Source organism: Lissotriton helveticus, chromosome 1_1 (genome assembly GCF_964261635.1).
Source record: "Lissotriton helveticus chromosome 1_1, aLisHel1.1, whole genome shotgun sequence".
In the NCBI taxonomy this organism is placed as follows: Eukaryota; Metazoa; Chordata; class Amphibia; order Caudata; family Salamandridae; genus Lissotriton; species Lissotriton helveticus.
The window spans coordinates 63909371-63924448 of record NC_136057.1 but is presented as its reverse complement, the minus strand read 5'-3'; the positions used below and the strand labels follow the sequence as shown (position 1 = coordinate 63924448).

The window sequence follows — 15078 nt, the reverse complement described above, 5'->3', positions numbered from 1 at the left end:
CCACTTTTTCCCTCTTTGTATTCCTGCACACATTAGGTTCTAACATGTGATCCCACATCTTCATTTCTGAATGATTTATTTATTTATTTACTTATTTATGCATTTTTATATAGCGCGGACTTTACCCGAAGGTGTCAGAGTGCTTCACAATAGGAACAGAACTGATACATGAGAACATTACAAGTGAACAAATTACAAAAGCAAAAGTTACATTACATGAGGCAAAAGAGACAATCGTGAGCCAACAAAATACAAGAGGTAGCAAACGGTGCAATCACAGGAGGAAAAAGTGACATGTGTGCAGGTTACAAAAGCGTCAATAAATGGAGGACACTCAAACAAAAAACAAACATTCAGTAGGCAATGGTGGCACTTGTGCAAGAATCGAAAGCAAACAAAATGTAAGAGGTAGCAAACAGTGTGATACAAGAGAAAAGTGATGTGTGCATGTTATAAACGAGTACCAAACATAGGTAGAAGGATAAAGTTTCACGCTCAAAAAACGCGGTCACCGTAGCAACAGCCCTTATGACCGCTTTTCCGCCTAGCGGAAAGGATTACGCATTTCTCTGGTCACATGACTGAGCGCTGCCCTAATCAGAATCCAACACACATGTCAGAGTCACTTACATTACAGCGTCGGCCGTTCAACACTCCGTCTTCACACATTCGTGCGGAGAGGATTAAACGCCACATCGTCAAGAACCCGCGGTAAGCACCAAAGCCGTTCCACGCGTTAAAACACCCGACCCCTGCGATCAGGTTATTTCATTGTATTATTCTTATCACGATTTTACATCTTTTATAGACTCCATCTACGCTCTACATACGGCATTGAACGTATCCTTACGCAACAGCAACAGGTCAGACCCAAGGGATTCACTTGGTCTACTCCATATGCATACGCATGAGTCACATTGTTTTGACAATCACAAGCGTATAACGTTCATATACACCTGGGTGTATCTAGCCGGGATAACTATGTTCTCATTCTGCACTCTTTCAGTGAACTGGCTACCTTATCCCTCCTTCAATTTCCTTCATTCTAACATTTCCTCTTTTGTTTCTTTCCACCGAGATTCATTTGTTAACTAAAATCCAACCTGATATTCGTTTTTTGCATGATAAAATCGATAAACATGATTTAATGCATGATGTTAATTTGCAATTATAAGCATATGTACTTGTACATATTAAATGTGTGCCTCACTTGGTTGCTTTCAGAATTAAGTCCCCTGACGAAGGGTAAACGCCCGAAATGCATTGGGCTGACAAGAGAGAATACATTATGAATGAATAATGTGGAATATGAAAAATATTGAAAATCTAAGAAAAAGAATAAAAAGATTACACAAGAATTGATTTCAAGAAATTTTTATTAAAGCAATTAAAGAACGCGTTCTTCCAAGTGCACTGAAGGGACGCTGCTCCCGAGGGAAACATCGCTTATCACGCAATTCTCCAACCCTCAGCACAGGGGGTTTTACTTCTATGCACCACCCAACTTATGAACTGATTCCATCTTCATTTAACTCGTGTGCGATTTCCACACCCCATTTCTTGGATATGATATTCAGGAAGCATCAGTGGGAATACATTCCACCCATTCCTTACCATGGGATTTGTGGTTTGTAATTCACATCCGTCCCACAAACACGCTTTCTTTAAAAAGGCCGTTAAATCTTGTTTTTATCTGGTCACATTTGCTGTGCATTCAAAGACAGAGGTCAAATGTCAAGCTCTCTCTTTGAGAAAGCTTGGTGTTTACTTTTGTTCCAATGACTTCAAAATGAGAGAATGTATGTGACAATTCTGCTGAGTATCCACACAAGAGGAGAAGGTGTAAGATGGTTTTCCTAGCACACAACCAAAAAACAAGCACTGGCAAAGCCAATTGGTCTTGCCTTGCAAACCTACTGACTTTGCAAATGACTTTTAGCAGTGTCCCACACCATCAGTTGAAAAAGAAATATCCTACTGCATTTTGCCGGGTTACAAAGAGTTCAAATGTGGTGGATATGATTAATGAAAATAGAATGCCGGGAACAGAGAGTTATTACTGTGCCATCAATAAGCTCCTTAGGTGCTGCACCTAAAAATGCTGATATTACATTTTTTTCAGAACGCCGGGAAAGGGGACTAGTAGTCTGATAAGAAGCTACAAATGGTTGCTCTCTGTTTCAGGGAATCCCAGCCCACAATCAGAGCCTGAGAAGTCTCTCCCCAATGTGAGTAGGTTATTTTTGAAAAGTAGTTTGGCCTCGTCGCCGGTATTTGATTATTTTCCTGAAGATACCACTAGCAAAGTGCCCAATAATTTCCAAATCAGCCTACGGGCTTGCTGTCTTTCACAGTATTGGGTGTAAATGCCTGAGATGTCCTCTGGTTTTCTGCTTCAATATGGCCACCACGCAGGCAGCATCGAGGGTGCTGGCATTGCAGGGCATGAATGTAAATTTTCAGCCCTCACACACCTTCTTCACAGCAGGCACCAGGTGCGTGTGGGGGGGATCTCCCCGCACTCAGGTGTGTTATTTATTTATTAATTCAGTGTTTTATATAGCGCAAACGTGACCCAACTGGGTATCAGAGTGCTTCACAATTCTATAGCACTGTACTTCTGACATTTGGTTTGATTAGTCCATTAAACAAACTACCAAGTATATATATTCAATTTTAAGTGGAAAGCATTTCTACTTTACAAATAATACATGTCCTAAACATTACTAGAGATCAACTTGCATTACAATAGTATGTGTCCTAAATATTACAACAATTGACATTTTAGAAATACATGTACTAAGAATACCTCATATCATTTAGTACAGTGGATTGTACGCAGCAAGCAACTGGTTACAGAATATATAGCTATTATCCTATACTGCTTTCGGCCCGGACACGTTGTACAGATGGGGCAGGGTCGCGTCATGATGCTGCTGGTGAAAGCTGCCAGAAGATGCTTCAATGGCATGGCCCTCTGTACATGCCAATGTCCCCTCCACCACAAGCCGTCCTTCCAGTACCTTAGGTGCCAACTTTACAGCCGACAGTGAAGTTTCTGGTCGGCAGCAGTAGACATGAGCACTTTAGTTGAAAAGGCTGCTACCATTATGCGAAGGGGAGGTGGGGAAGACAAGAAAATGAAGTAATTTGCTTTTGTTAATAACAAGCAAGAAGAGGCAAGCAGCGATGAGTGAGATGGTGAGGAACTGGCTCTCTTACTTTGAAGTCAGAGAAAGAACAGGCATTTGAACTCGGTCTGTGAATGAACAGCAAATGTGACGAGATATGAACAAGAATTACAGCCGTTTACAAAAAAGCTTGGAGCGGGTAAAAAAAGTGCTCATATGAAGTGCTCTTAGACAAAGAAAAAAGAAAAAGTTCTAAAGCAGTTGATAATATGGGACCATTGCAAAGACACAAGTAACGGGACGGTGCTCCGTGGGAGGGAACAATCTACAAAAAGGAGGGACAAGTAGGAAAGATTAGCCATTGGGAAGCAAGGCTGTTTAAAGGAGATTCAAAGAAACAAATAAAAAGCAATGAGTGGGCAGTAAGCCCACAAAGTTAAGCGCTGTTGCGGCAAGACCTAAAGAAAAGAACTGTGCTGATGTTTCAGAATATATCAGAATTAGTACAAATGAAGCACATTATTTGAATAAGATTGAAACACATTAATACACTAGGGGATGACATTTGCAAACATTATCATTGATGTGCAGTAAAACCATATTTCGGTGTAAATGTAATGACCATTTCAATTGAAAATGTGTTGTCTGTAATGGCAGTGTGCTACCACACCAAGTATACTCCACACTACGCCACTCATCTCCACACCACTCCACTCCAATCTATGCCACTCACTCCATGAAACAACACTCCACTCCATGCTCCTCTATTCTATTAAATTCTATTAAAATTATTTGTACCGCGCGCTATCACCATAGGTTTCTTGGCGCTCAAAACAGTAACCAGTGACCTAGGGAGGGGAGTTAGTCGAAAGCAGCTTGAAAAAGCAGAGTTTTTAAAGATTTTTGAAACAGCTCATATTTAGGGCAGAAACGAAGAAAAGGCGGCAAGGAATTCCAGGTCGATGGGGCCAAGACCGAAAAACTCAGACCACCATGTTTTTTCCTTTTAAATCGGGGGACATCCAGACATCCAGAAGGTTGAGTGACGCAGAGCGGAGAGCTCGAGAAGGGATGTGACGAGACAGAGTTGAGGATATGAACAGAGGGGCTGCGTTCGAAAGTGCCTTAAAGGTGGTGCATGCTAGTTTGAAAGTGCAGCGCTTCGAAACGGGGAGCCAGTGAAGGGAACGGAGAAGGGGGGTGACATGTTCATATTTGGGCAGACGGAAGATCAGCCGGGCAGCCTGATTCTGCACCAGCTGAAGTCAGTGGAGGTGACAGGCGGGAATTCCAGCATACAGACTATTAGCATAGTCAAGCCTGGAAGTTATGAGCGCGATGACAACTTGAATTAATGCTTCTTTAGTAAGGAAACTGCTGATCTTGCGAATTCGCCTGAGGTGAAAAAAACAGGCAGATGTCACCGCGTTAATGTGCGGCTTCATGGAGAGATCATTGGAGATGATCACCCCCAGGCTTTTGACAGAGCTCACCGGAGTGGGTGCTGACCCCAAAGTGGTGGGCCAGAAGGTGGCATTCCAAGGATGCGAGGGTCCTCCTACCAGGACAAGCTCTGTTTTTGTAGGATTTAACTTTAAATGACTATGATACATCCACTCCGCAATGGACAGCATAGTGGACTGAAAATCGATGCGGGAAGACGGATGAGAAGTGATGGGGAAAATTAACTGAAGGTCATCAGCATAATTAAGGATTGTGACTGGGGCGTTTCGAAGGGAGGCTAAAAGTGGCTGGAGATACAAATTAAACAAGAGAGGGGAAAGAGCAGAACCCTGGGGTACACCACAGGGAAGGGAAGTGTAAGGAGCGGAAAAAGTGGAAAGATGAACAGATTGAGAACGCTGATGAAGGAAAGATCTGAGCCAGTCAAGGGCCACTCCCTGAATGCCAGCGTTATGGACACGGTCGATCAAAATAGTATGATCGACCGTGTCGAATGCCGCTGAGAGATCCAGTAGGACAAGGGCTTGAGAGATGTTGTTATCAGCACCCTTCCTGAGAGTGTCCATGACTGCTACTATGACCGCCTCGGTGGAGTGGAGGGGTCTAAAACCTGCTTGTTGAGGATCCAAGAAAGAGGATGTCTCTACAAACGAGCTCAAGCAGCGGGTGACATAAGTCTCCAAGATCTTTCCTAAATATGGAAGGAGGGAGATGGGTCTGTAATTACTAAGTAGGGTAGGGTCAGCATTTGGTTTTTTTAGAATCGGTAGGACTGCAGCTTGCTTGAAGGAAGATGGAACCTCCCCAGAGGCAAGAGAGTTGTTTAACAATGCTAGTGGGGGACCTGGGCATGCTAGAAAAGCCTCTTTCAAGACTTGCGGAGGACAGCAGTCACTGGGGGCGCCAGAGCTGACTTTGTGGAGGAGAGAGACAAACTCTTGATGCGAAATGGGTGGAAACTCCGTCAAGGTACTAGTGTTGGTAGGGGGGAGAGGGGGAGAAATGGAAGAGGCCGGAATCGGTATGTTGTTTTTGATTATTGTTATTTTCTCTGAAAAATAGGTGTTGAGCGAATCACAGAGTGTTTGGGTAGGTAAAGGTTGGGGGGTGACTCTGTCTGGGCGGGACAGCTCATTCACGATTGAAAAAATATCCTTGGATTTATTATTAGACTTTAAAAAATTTTGAGAGAAAAATGCCGTCTTGGCTGCTAGGATGGATACTTTATAGGTTTTTAGAGTCTCCATGTAAACGAGCTTAAGCTGAGGATCGTAATGGCGCCGCCATCGGCGCTCCGATTGCCTGAGCGCAAGTTTGGCTGCTTTAAGTTGGTCAGAAAACCAACATTGAGCATCATGGGGGCGCTTGGTTTTTATTTTCTTAAAAGGGGCTACTTTATCGCTGGCCTGGTGTAGCCAATCATTGAGATTATCAGCCTGATTCTCAAGTGAAGTATACAACTCCGGAGCAGTAGAGACCAGCGACTCGTGAAAGTCCAGCAGATTGGCCCTTTTCCAGTTGCGAGCTGACAGATTTTTAATGCGAAGTGGAGGGCACAAAGTGTGAAGGGGTAGCTGAAACGAAATGAAATAATGGTCTGACCAGGAGCAAGGAACAACTGAAGGAGGGGAGATGTCTAAGTTAGAGGTCCAGACTTGGTCAAGGATATGACCCAACCGATGAGTGGGGATATTGATGTGTTGAGAGAGGTTCATGGTTTTTAGAAGTTCGGAGAATTCAACTGACGTGTTGCTTTCATGGGCATCGGAAGGCCAATAATTAAAATCACCGATTACCAAAATGTTGGCATGGTTAATTACAAGCGGAGCGATGGCGTCGCTAAAGAGTTGGGGAAACAGAGGCATATGATGGGGGGGCCTATAAACAAGAACACAAATGAAGGACGATTTAGGGGAAATAAATTTTATTGCCAAATAGTCAATTTTAGGGATGGGAATTACCGTAATCTCGGAAAAGGTATATTCAGAGCGGATTATTGCCGCTACCCCGCCACCTGACTTCCCAGCAGGTCGGTTAGCGTGAATGATGTAATATCCCGTGGGGATAGCTGCCAAGATGTCGGGGGCGGAATCTTCGTTAATCCAAGTTTCAGTTAACAGAAGGACATCAATTGAACTCTGATGCAACAATTGAAAGAGCTCAAGCTGATGACGAATAAGGGAGCGGGTGTTGAGGTAATAAATCGATAGGGACGAGGATGTCTGGGGAGCCAGGGGGGAAGGGTCAAGGGAGCAGACCTGTAGCAGAGAATCTGATGGAGCCAGGATATCGCATGCCAGAGCCGCTTTAACGGCACGGGCAGGAATGGGTCCAAAAGATTTGAGTCTCATGAGATCGTCCGAGGAATAAGAATAAAAATGGGCATTACGACGAGGCCCTAGGCCCGGTCGGCCGCGGACGGGCGCAGACGGGCTTGACTTAAGCGCGACTTCGGCGCGAAGTCGGCGCTCCCGCTGCGCTCGTCCGCTGCGCTTCCTCCATGCCGTCATTAAGTACTGAAGGGGGAGGGAGTACTAGACCGCTAACCTGCGGGGCTTCTGTGCAGGGCGGAAGTGGTGTCACGAACACAAAGTGACTGCTCCTCGGACTGACCCTCCGCGCAAACGGCACAAGCCGGGGCGGAACGGGGCCACGAGGGGAGAAGGAAACAGGTAAGAGTGACTGTGGCAGGCTACAAATGCAATGTGCAAAATACAATCTTTAAAATGAACTCTGCGTGCTATTAAAATCAGCAACAGAGTCAAAGTGCAAATATACAATTTTAAAAATGCAATAAAGTGCGTGCTATTTGGTCAGCAGCAAGATTTCCGACAGCCTGCTACCACAGCCTAGGTCGCCGTGTATGTAACTGAGGCCGGGAGCAAAGAGGAAGTTAAATAACAAAAGGGCTCGGCAGCACTAGACCGCTAACCTGCGGGGCTTCTGTGCAGGGCGGAAGTGGTGTCACGAACACAAAGTGACTGCTCCTCGGACTGACCCTCCGCGCAAACGGCACAAGCCGGGGCGGAACGGGGCCACGAGGGGAGAAGGAAACAGGTAAGAGTGACTGTGGCAGGCTACAAATGCAATGTGCAAAATACAATTTTTAAAATGAACTCTGCGTGCTATTAAAATCAGCAACAGAGTCAAAGTGCAAATATACAATTTTAAAAATGCAATAAAGTACGTGCTATTTGGTCAGCAGCAAGATTTCCGACAGCCTGCTACCACAGCCTAGGTCGCCGTGTATGTAACTGAGGCCGGGAGCAAAGAGGAAGTTAAATAACAAAAGGGTTCGGCAGCACTAGACCGCTAACCTGCGGGGCTTCTGTGCAGGGCGGAAGTGGTGTCACGAACACAAAGTGACTGCTCCTCGGACTGACCCTCCGCGCAAACGGCACAAGCCGGGGCGGAACTGGGCCACGAGGGGAGAAGGAAACAGGTAAGAGTGACTGTGGCAGGCTACAAATGCAATGTGCAAAATACAATTTTTAAAATGAACTCTGCGTGCTATTAAAATCAGCAACAGAGTCAAAGTGCAAATATACAATTTTAAAAATGCAATAAAGTGCGTGCTATTTGGTCAGCAGCAAGATTTCCGACAGCCTGCTACCACAGCCTAAGTCGCCGTGTATGTAACTGAGGCCGGGAGCAAAGAGGAAGTTAAATAACAAAAGGGCTCGGCAGCACTAGACCGCTAACCTGCGGGGCTTCTGTGCAGGGCGGAAGTGGTGTCACGAACACAAAGTGACTGCTCCTCGGACTGACCCTCCGCGCAAACGGCACAAGCCGGGGCGGAACGGGGCCACGAGGGGAGAAGGAAACAGGTAAGAGTGACTGTGGCAGGCTACAAATGCAATGTGCAAAATACAATTTTTAAAATGAACTCTGCGTGCTATTAAAATCAGCAACAGAGTCAAAGTGCAAATATACAATTTTAAAAATGCAATAAAGGCTCCTCTACTCCACACCACTTACCCCACTCCAATCCACCCCACTCCACTCCAATCCACCCCACTCCACTCAAAAGTACCCCAATCCATCCCACTCCAATTCACCCCATTCCAATCTATCCATTCCCAATTTACCCACCGCAATCTACCCCACTCTAACTCAATCTACCCTATTCCACTCCAATCTACCCTAATACACTCAATTTAACCCAATCTACCCGACTCCACCCCAATCTACCGCACTCCACTCTGATTTACACCACTCTGCTCCAATATACCCCACTCTACACCACTCCACTCAAATTTATCCCACTCTACTCCAAAGTACCCCAATCCATCCACCTCCAATTCAACCCATTCCAATCTATCCATTACCAATTTACCCACCGCAATCTACCCCACTCTAACTCAATCTACCCCATCCAGCTCAAAACTACCCCACTCCACTCAGATTTACCCCACTCTGCTCCAATATACCCCAGTCTACCCCACTCCACTTCAATCTACCCCAACTCTAATCTACTCCAATCTAACTGACTTCACCCCAATCTACCTCACTCTACTTCAGTCCAATTTACCCAACTCCATTTCAATTTATCCAACTGCAATCTATCCAACTCATCTACACTCCTACCACAATCTACCCACTCCAAACTACCACAATCTATCCAACTCCAATCTACCATAATCTACTGCACTCCACTGTAATCTACCCCACTCCACCCAATCTATCCCTCTCCACTTCATCCAATCTACCCCATTCCACTCCATCCTAATCTACCCCACAAAACTCCACTCCAATCTAACCAATTCTACTCCACCCAACTCTACCCAAACCTACCTCATTCCAGTCGAATCTAATCCACTCCACCCTACTCCAATCTACCCTACACCACTCCATCCTAAACTTACCTATCCCAATCTACCCCATCCAACATACCCCACTCAATTCTACTCCCATCAATTCCACCACACTCTACCCCACCCCAACCCAATCTACCCTAAACCATTCTATATAACTCCACTCCATTCTACTCCAGTCAAATGTACCGCAATCCAAACTACCCCAATATACTGCAGTCTAATCTACTCCACTCCAGTCTTCTCCACTCTACTCCAATCTACCTCATTCCACCCCACTCTTTCCCAATCTACCCCACTCCAATCCACCCCGATCCATCCTACTCCACCTCAATCTACTCCACTCCACCCAAATCTACCTCAATTCAATCTACCCCACTTGACTCCAATCTACCCCATTCCACTCTACCCCAATCTATCCCCCTTCTAACTACCCCACCAACCTCATGCCACTAACTTTTAGCCATGTCGAACAGCAGTCACACTGGTGTACATAATGGCTAAAACTCGTTGCCAAAGCCAATAGCTTTCGGATAGGAAACACCTATTTGTTTTGACAGTGCTTGTTTTCAGTGGGTGTTTTTTTCATCATATTCACATGCAACAGTTCCCTACAGCCAACTCCAAGCAGGCACAGGTGTTCAACTGTGCCTGGGCACAGCAGGGGATTCCCTAAAGGGCCTGGCTTATGTTTCTATATTTTTTATTTTTAAGGGTTCCCAGACACTTTCTTGGGGTTCTCGGACCCTTGCAAACGTGTGTATCCTTATTGGATATCGATAGGGTTTCAGACCGAGCAGCAGGTCTCCGAACATCACAAATGTCCACCAGGGTACAAGGACAATTACTGTGCCTGCTCAGACACCTGCCTAAGGTTTGCGGACCTCAAGGGTCATGATGTGGAATCCAACCTCTGTTCAAAATCAGCAATTTCTTTCTACATTTTAACATTAGGCAGCCCCTGTGCCAGGGAGAGACAGGACGGCACCACGGCTCTTTATGGCTTCTTTAGTATTTTTACAGAATCCGGGGAACAAGTCTCTTCATCATGTAATGGTTCAAGATGTAGCCAGCCAATCAGGGAGCTTCAGTTCCACAGACCCAACTTTGGGTTTACGTATCCGAAACGGATGGGTGAAAAAGCTCCCTCATCCAATCGGATCCAATATATTTTTACATTTGGGTCCACGAGTCCAGATGCACGGACCATTCATGGGCTAAAGGTCCAGCTAGCTCCATCTTAAATGACTAGTGGCTTAATTTGAAGACCACAAAAAAACACTGCATGAAACTAGCCATGCAAATCCCAAATAGTTTTGTGCAGATTCATTGAACTGTACCAAAGTTATTATATGTGTATATATATAATTATATTACATGGGATTCTGTAATCCCTGTATAAATGGCGGCCTCTAATTTCTTTACAATCAGGAATTTGTGATGCACCAAGTTAGTGATTATGAAGAAAAGACGTCAGAACTCAGCTTTTCTAAGTTATTACAGTCGAGTTCTGTGGGCACAATGCCTGCTGCCAGCGCCAGCAGCTGATGTGAAAAGAAGGTCAAGTCACGAAGCATAATTAAAGCAGCTGTTTAAAGCAACAAACAGAACTTTGCTTTTATTACTTCTGCTGTATGTTACTAGCTTACTACGAGAAGCAGAGGGAATATGTTTATTAGTTTCCTTAGATAAAGAAAGGGTGGAATCTTTCTGCATGTTTCTACACATTCCGAGCTACTGCAGCTTTTTTTTTTCAATGGACATTTATTGAACTGTTTCTAACATCTTTTTGCAACAAATATCTAACATTTTTTATTTTTACTTTTGCACAAGAGGTTTTAAGTTCATTCTTCATGTTTGCTGCATATATAGGAGCTACGCACCAAGGTTTGAGGGAAAGGTGATGGTGTGACCATGTATTATACGGGATAAAGTACCACCTGGTGCATATAATACGATTATTGCAAGTCACCTCAGAGTTCCAAAACCTTTGTGTATCTGTCTATCATGAGGTGGTGTGCACTCCTGGAGAACTCTGCAGTGACAACAACATCCCTGGTCAGCCCTGCTGTTGAGGCTGGGGGTCAGTATCGTTCAGTGGGTTCATTCCAAACCATAATCCTCCCTTCAGAGACTTTCTCAAATCTGCCCTCACGCATTTTGAAGAGGTTACATGTGTTAGTATGCACTCCGAGAGACCATTTATAGTGAAACACATACCTGGGGTAGCTTCGAACAGCAATAAATGTGATTTTGTATTTCCTCTCTCCATTGAGTCTTCATCTGCAGTATTTGTATCCAGTCCTAGGAATGATGGAGGCACACACTGACCCCGCTCATCAGGAAAGAGCAGTTCTGCCTTGCAGTTCTGATGTTGATGCTGTGATTCAGGGTGCAGTGGTTCGAGTATGTAGTTCTGATCTGAATCCTCTGCATCAGTACAGGGAGGTTCTAGCTTGTACTTTTGATCTGAACCATGTGCATCTGCACAGGTCTGTTCGGGCTCGTCGTTCTGATCTTGTTCCTGTGCTTCAGGAAGCACTGACTCTAGCTCTCGGTCCTGTGCCGCAGTGTGCATTGGTTCTAGCTTGTAATTCTGATCTGAACCATGTGCATCAGTATAGGCCGGGTCTAGATTGTCATGTTTGTCTGGTTCCTGTGCTTCAGGGCGCATAGATTCCAGCTCATAGTTCACAATTGGATCCTGCACATAAGGAAGTTCCTGCTTCAAGCATAGGTGTTGCTGTAGGCACTGGGTTTGTTGTGACCCCAAATCATCAAAGGACAATAGCCCAGACTCTAATTGTTCGTCTGATGACATCCCATCAGGTGACAGGGGTTGTAGGCACTGGTTCTCCTGGCGATCTTGGAAATCAGAACACATCAATTCTTCCTCCAAGGGATCATCAGGTACATTCCCATCTGGTAGCGTGGGTTGTATACAGTGGTTTTGCTGTGGTTTGTGTCCTTCAGGAAATAGTGGGTGTGGGCAGAGGTTCTGTTGTTGGTCCCAGCTATTATCACATAATGGAGATGGTTCTTGCTTCAGGGGCTCATCTGGCTCCAACTCTTCTGGGAACGCCATCTGTACGCTCTGTTCTTGCTCTGGTCTCTGCCCATCAACAAATTCCGAGTGAAGACACAGCTTTGCCTCCTGTGATCTGCATGGAGGATCTGTCTGAGGGCACCGGGATAGAGGACAATCCTGCTGTACTCCATTTCTATCTGGAAACCCAGGCTGCAAGCACTGGTCCTCCCGTGGGTCACGTTGATCTGGAAACACTGGCTGTAGACAAAGGTTTGGCTCCTCTGGACGCACTTGAACCTCAGTTGGCGAGGAGAGCGTACACTCCTGCTTTGGTGCATGCCCATCAGAGAACACCGGCTGAAGACACAAGCTCTGTTCCTCTGACCTGTCCAGTTGAGGTGTCGCAGGAGACCGGCTAACAGCACAATCTCTAATGCTCGCCGGACAGACCATCTCCAAAGACACTGCACCATTATCTAGATAACCTTGATACTTTTCTATCCAGATTTTCTTAATCAGCCCAGCGACTCTAGAAGGTACGTCCTCCACAGTATTCATCAAGTTATCCAGTTTTGCTTCCAACTCCTCCAGCATGGATAGAAGGATAATGTGGGGCAGGTCCTCCAAAAGCGGGTCCAACTCATTGTCCCTCTGAGTATCTTTTCGAGATCTTGAAGCTGAGACATCATGAAGACGTAAAGATGGGACTGTGGCTCTTACGGATTCACGTGAACACTGCGCTGTCACTTTCTTTCCTGGAGCCCGTCTTCTCCCCATTCCGGTTAATTGAAGTTCAAGTCTCAAGTGTCTGCAGAGGAGAGGAAAAGAGAAAAGACAACACATTATCACAGGACAGTTGGGTCAAAATACTCCTTCCTGTCTCACCAACCCCAGTGTGATCAGAGAACATCGCTCATTTCTAAAACCAGAAAAAAATGAATCATTAAAATGTCACAATACCCAACTTAGTTCATATATTATGAAAGGCAAGGATTTGAAATGTGTTGTCAACACTATGTCTGTTCCTTGGTCTGCTCAAATTGTGCACTGTGCAACCACAAAAAAGAGAATATTCTAACTGCCTTGCAGCAATGAAAGGTTTATAGCACCCTAGCAGACCAGAGTGCACTATCATTCTCACTTGCACTGTACAGTTCTCTTTTGCAATATTCACTTCAGTAACTGAAGCACGCGCCGACATACCAAACCACTACAGTATCTACAAAACGCTTGTTATGTCATTGCATATATAGAGAGCATGTTCAACCTGTGGTTTCTTGGAACTGAATCAGAAATACATTAAAGAGGAGATAACAAATCAGACCAGGGAAGAATCTAGTCTGAATAGGCTTGTGGGTTGTCAGCTTTCTGGATGAAAGGAGCATGTACCAAAGCTGCGTCCACCTGATCTGATCCTCTGTAATTTTGGAATAGAAAGTAAATTCAAGCGAGGAGATCTCTGCTTTTGTTCGGGTGTATGCATTTCCACCTGGTTTGCAATGAAGTGAGGGGCTTGACCTCTCACCCCTTTAGAGCTGAGGCAGAGGGTCTTAGAGGGGATTTGTTATTTCAATATAGGTGTGGCGCGTGCCCACCTCTGAAGATGATGTAGTACACAAGCTGCGTCGCAGTGAATTACTTGTAGTCCATGAATGGTGATATTGGGTATTCTTACATACACGGTTGGCATTATGCGATCTAAATAGGACTACAGCCCCTGCTATTGACAAATACTAAATCTGGAGTGTTTAAGGATTACTCTATGTATAGGTTTTATACTGGAATGGTGTGTTTCCAGTACGAATCCTATGCTTGACAGCACACACACCTCTGGCTTATGGTGTAAAGGTTATGTGTGGCACTAGGTAGACTGTGTACTAGTGCAGGGGTAGTGAGCAGCAGCGTGCTGTATTTCATAAATCTGGCTCAGCGCGTCTTTCCCCCCCTCGCACATCACAGTGCTGCACCTAACTGCTGAACTATGCTGCACTAAAAAATAATAAATCTGCCCCGTAGTGTGCATGCGTGGTCTGTCCAGGCTCAACCCTCACATTCTCTTGTGCATGCGTGGTCTGCCCGGATTTAACCCTCACATTCTCCTGTGCATGCTTGGTCTGCCCAGCCTCAACCCTCACATTCAACTGTGTATGCGTGGTCTGCCCAGCCTCAACCCTCACATTCTCTTGTGCATGCTTGATCTGTGCAGCCTCAACCCTCACATTCTCCTGTGTATGCGTTGTCTACCCAGCCTCAACTCAGAGTTGAGTTCTGTGTAATTATAAGATAAACCATGTCATCTGTAATTCTACGCGCTTGGTCACCAGCACTAATGATTGAATGTGTTTTACACCAAGCGCGTAGAATTACAGATGACGTGGTTTATCTTATAATCACAGTGAACTTTCGCCAGCACTTATTTGGTTGGAAATAACAAGGTGCCGCACATGACGATGCAGAATTAATGCTTTTCGCAAAAGCACGTAAAAAACTCAAGAAAAATGTTTAGGTTAACAGCAATGACGTAATGTTTCATTTACATACTGCATGATGATTTTAATGCAATGTCTCACGATGTATCTCCCAACATTGACTAAACAAGTCTGTTTTTCCAGCTCCGAGGACAGTCAAACACCTTGAATCT

General features: G+C 45.1%; 1 protein-coding gene across 1 annotated transcript in view; it reads right to left on the bottom strand.

The window, feature by feature from the left end:
* The window catches only part of LOC144767514 (uncharacterized), an 87268-nt gene that overhangs the window by 53383 nt on the left and 18807 nt on the right, over nt 1-15078 (bottom strand). Inside the window, exon 2 of the mRNA XM_078650937.1 lies at nt 11630-13245. Coding sequence (XP_078507063.1) covers nt 11630-13214 — 1585 coding nt within the window. The 5' untranslated portion in view covers nt 13215-13245. The remainder of the gene's footprint in view (nt 1-11629; nt 13246-15078) is intronic.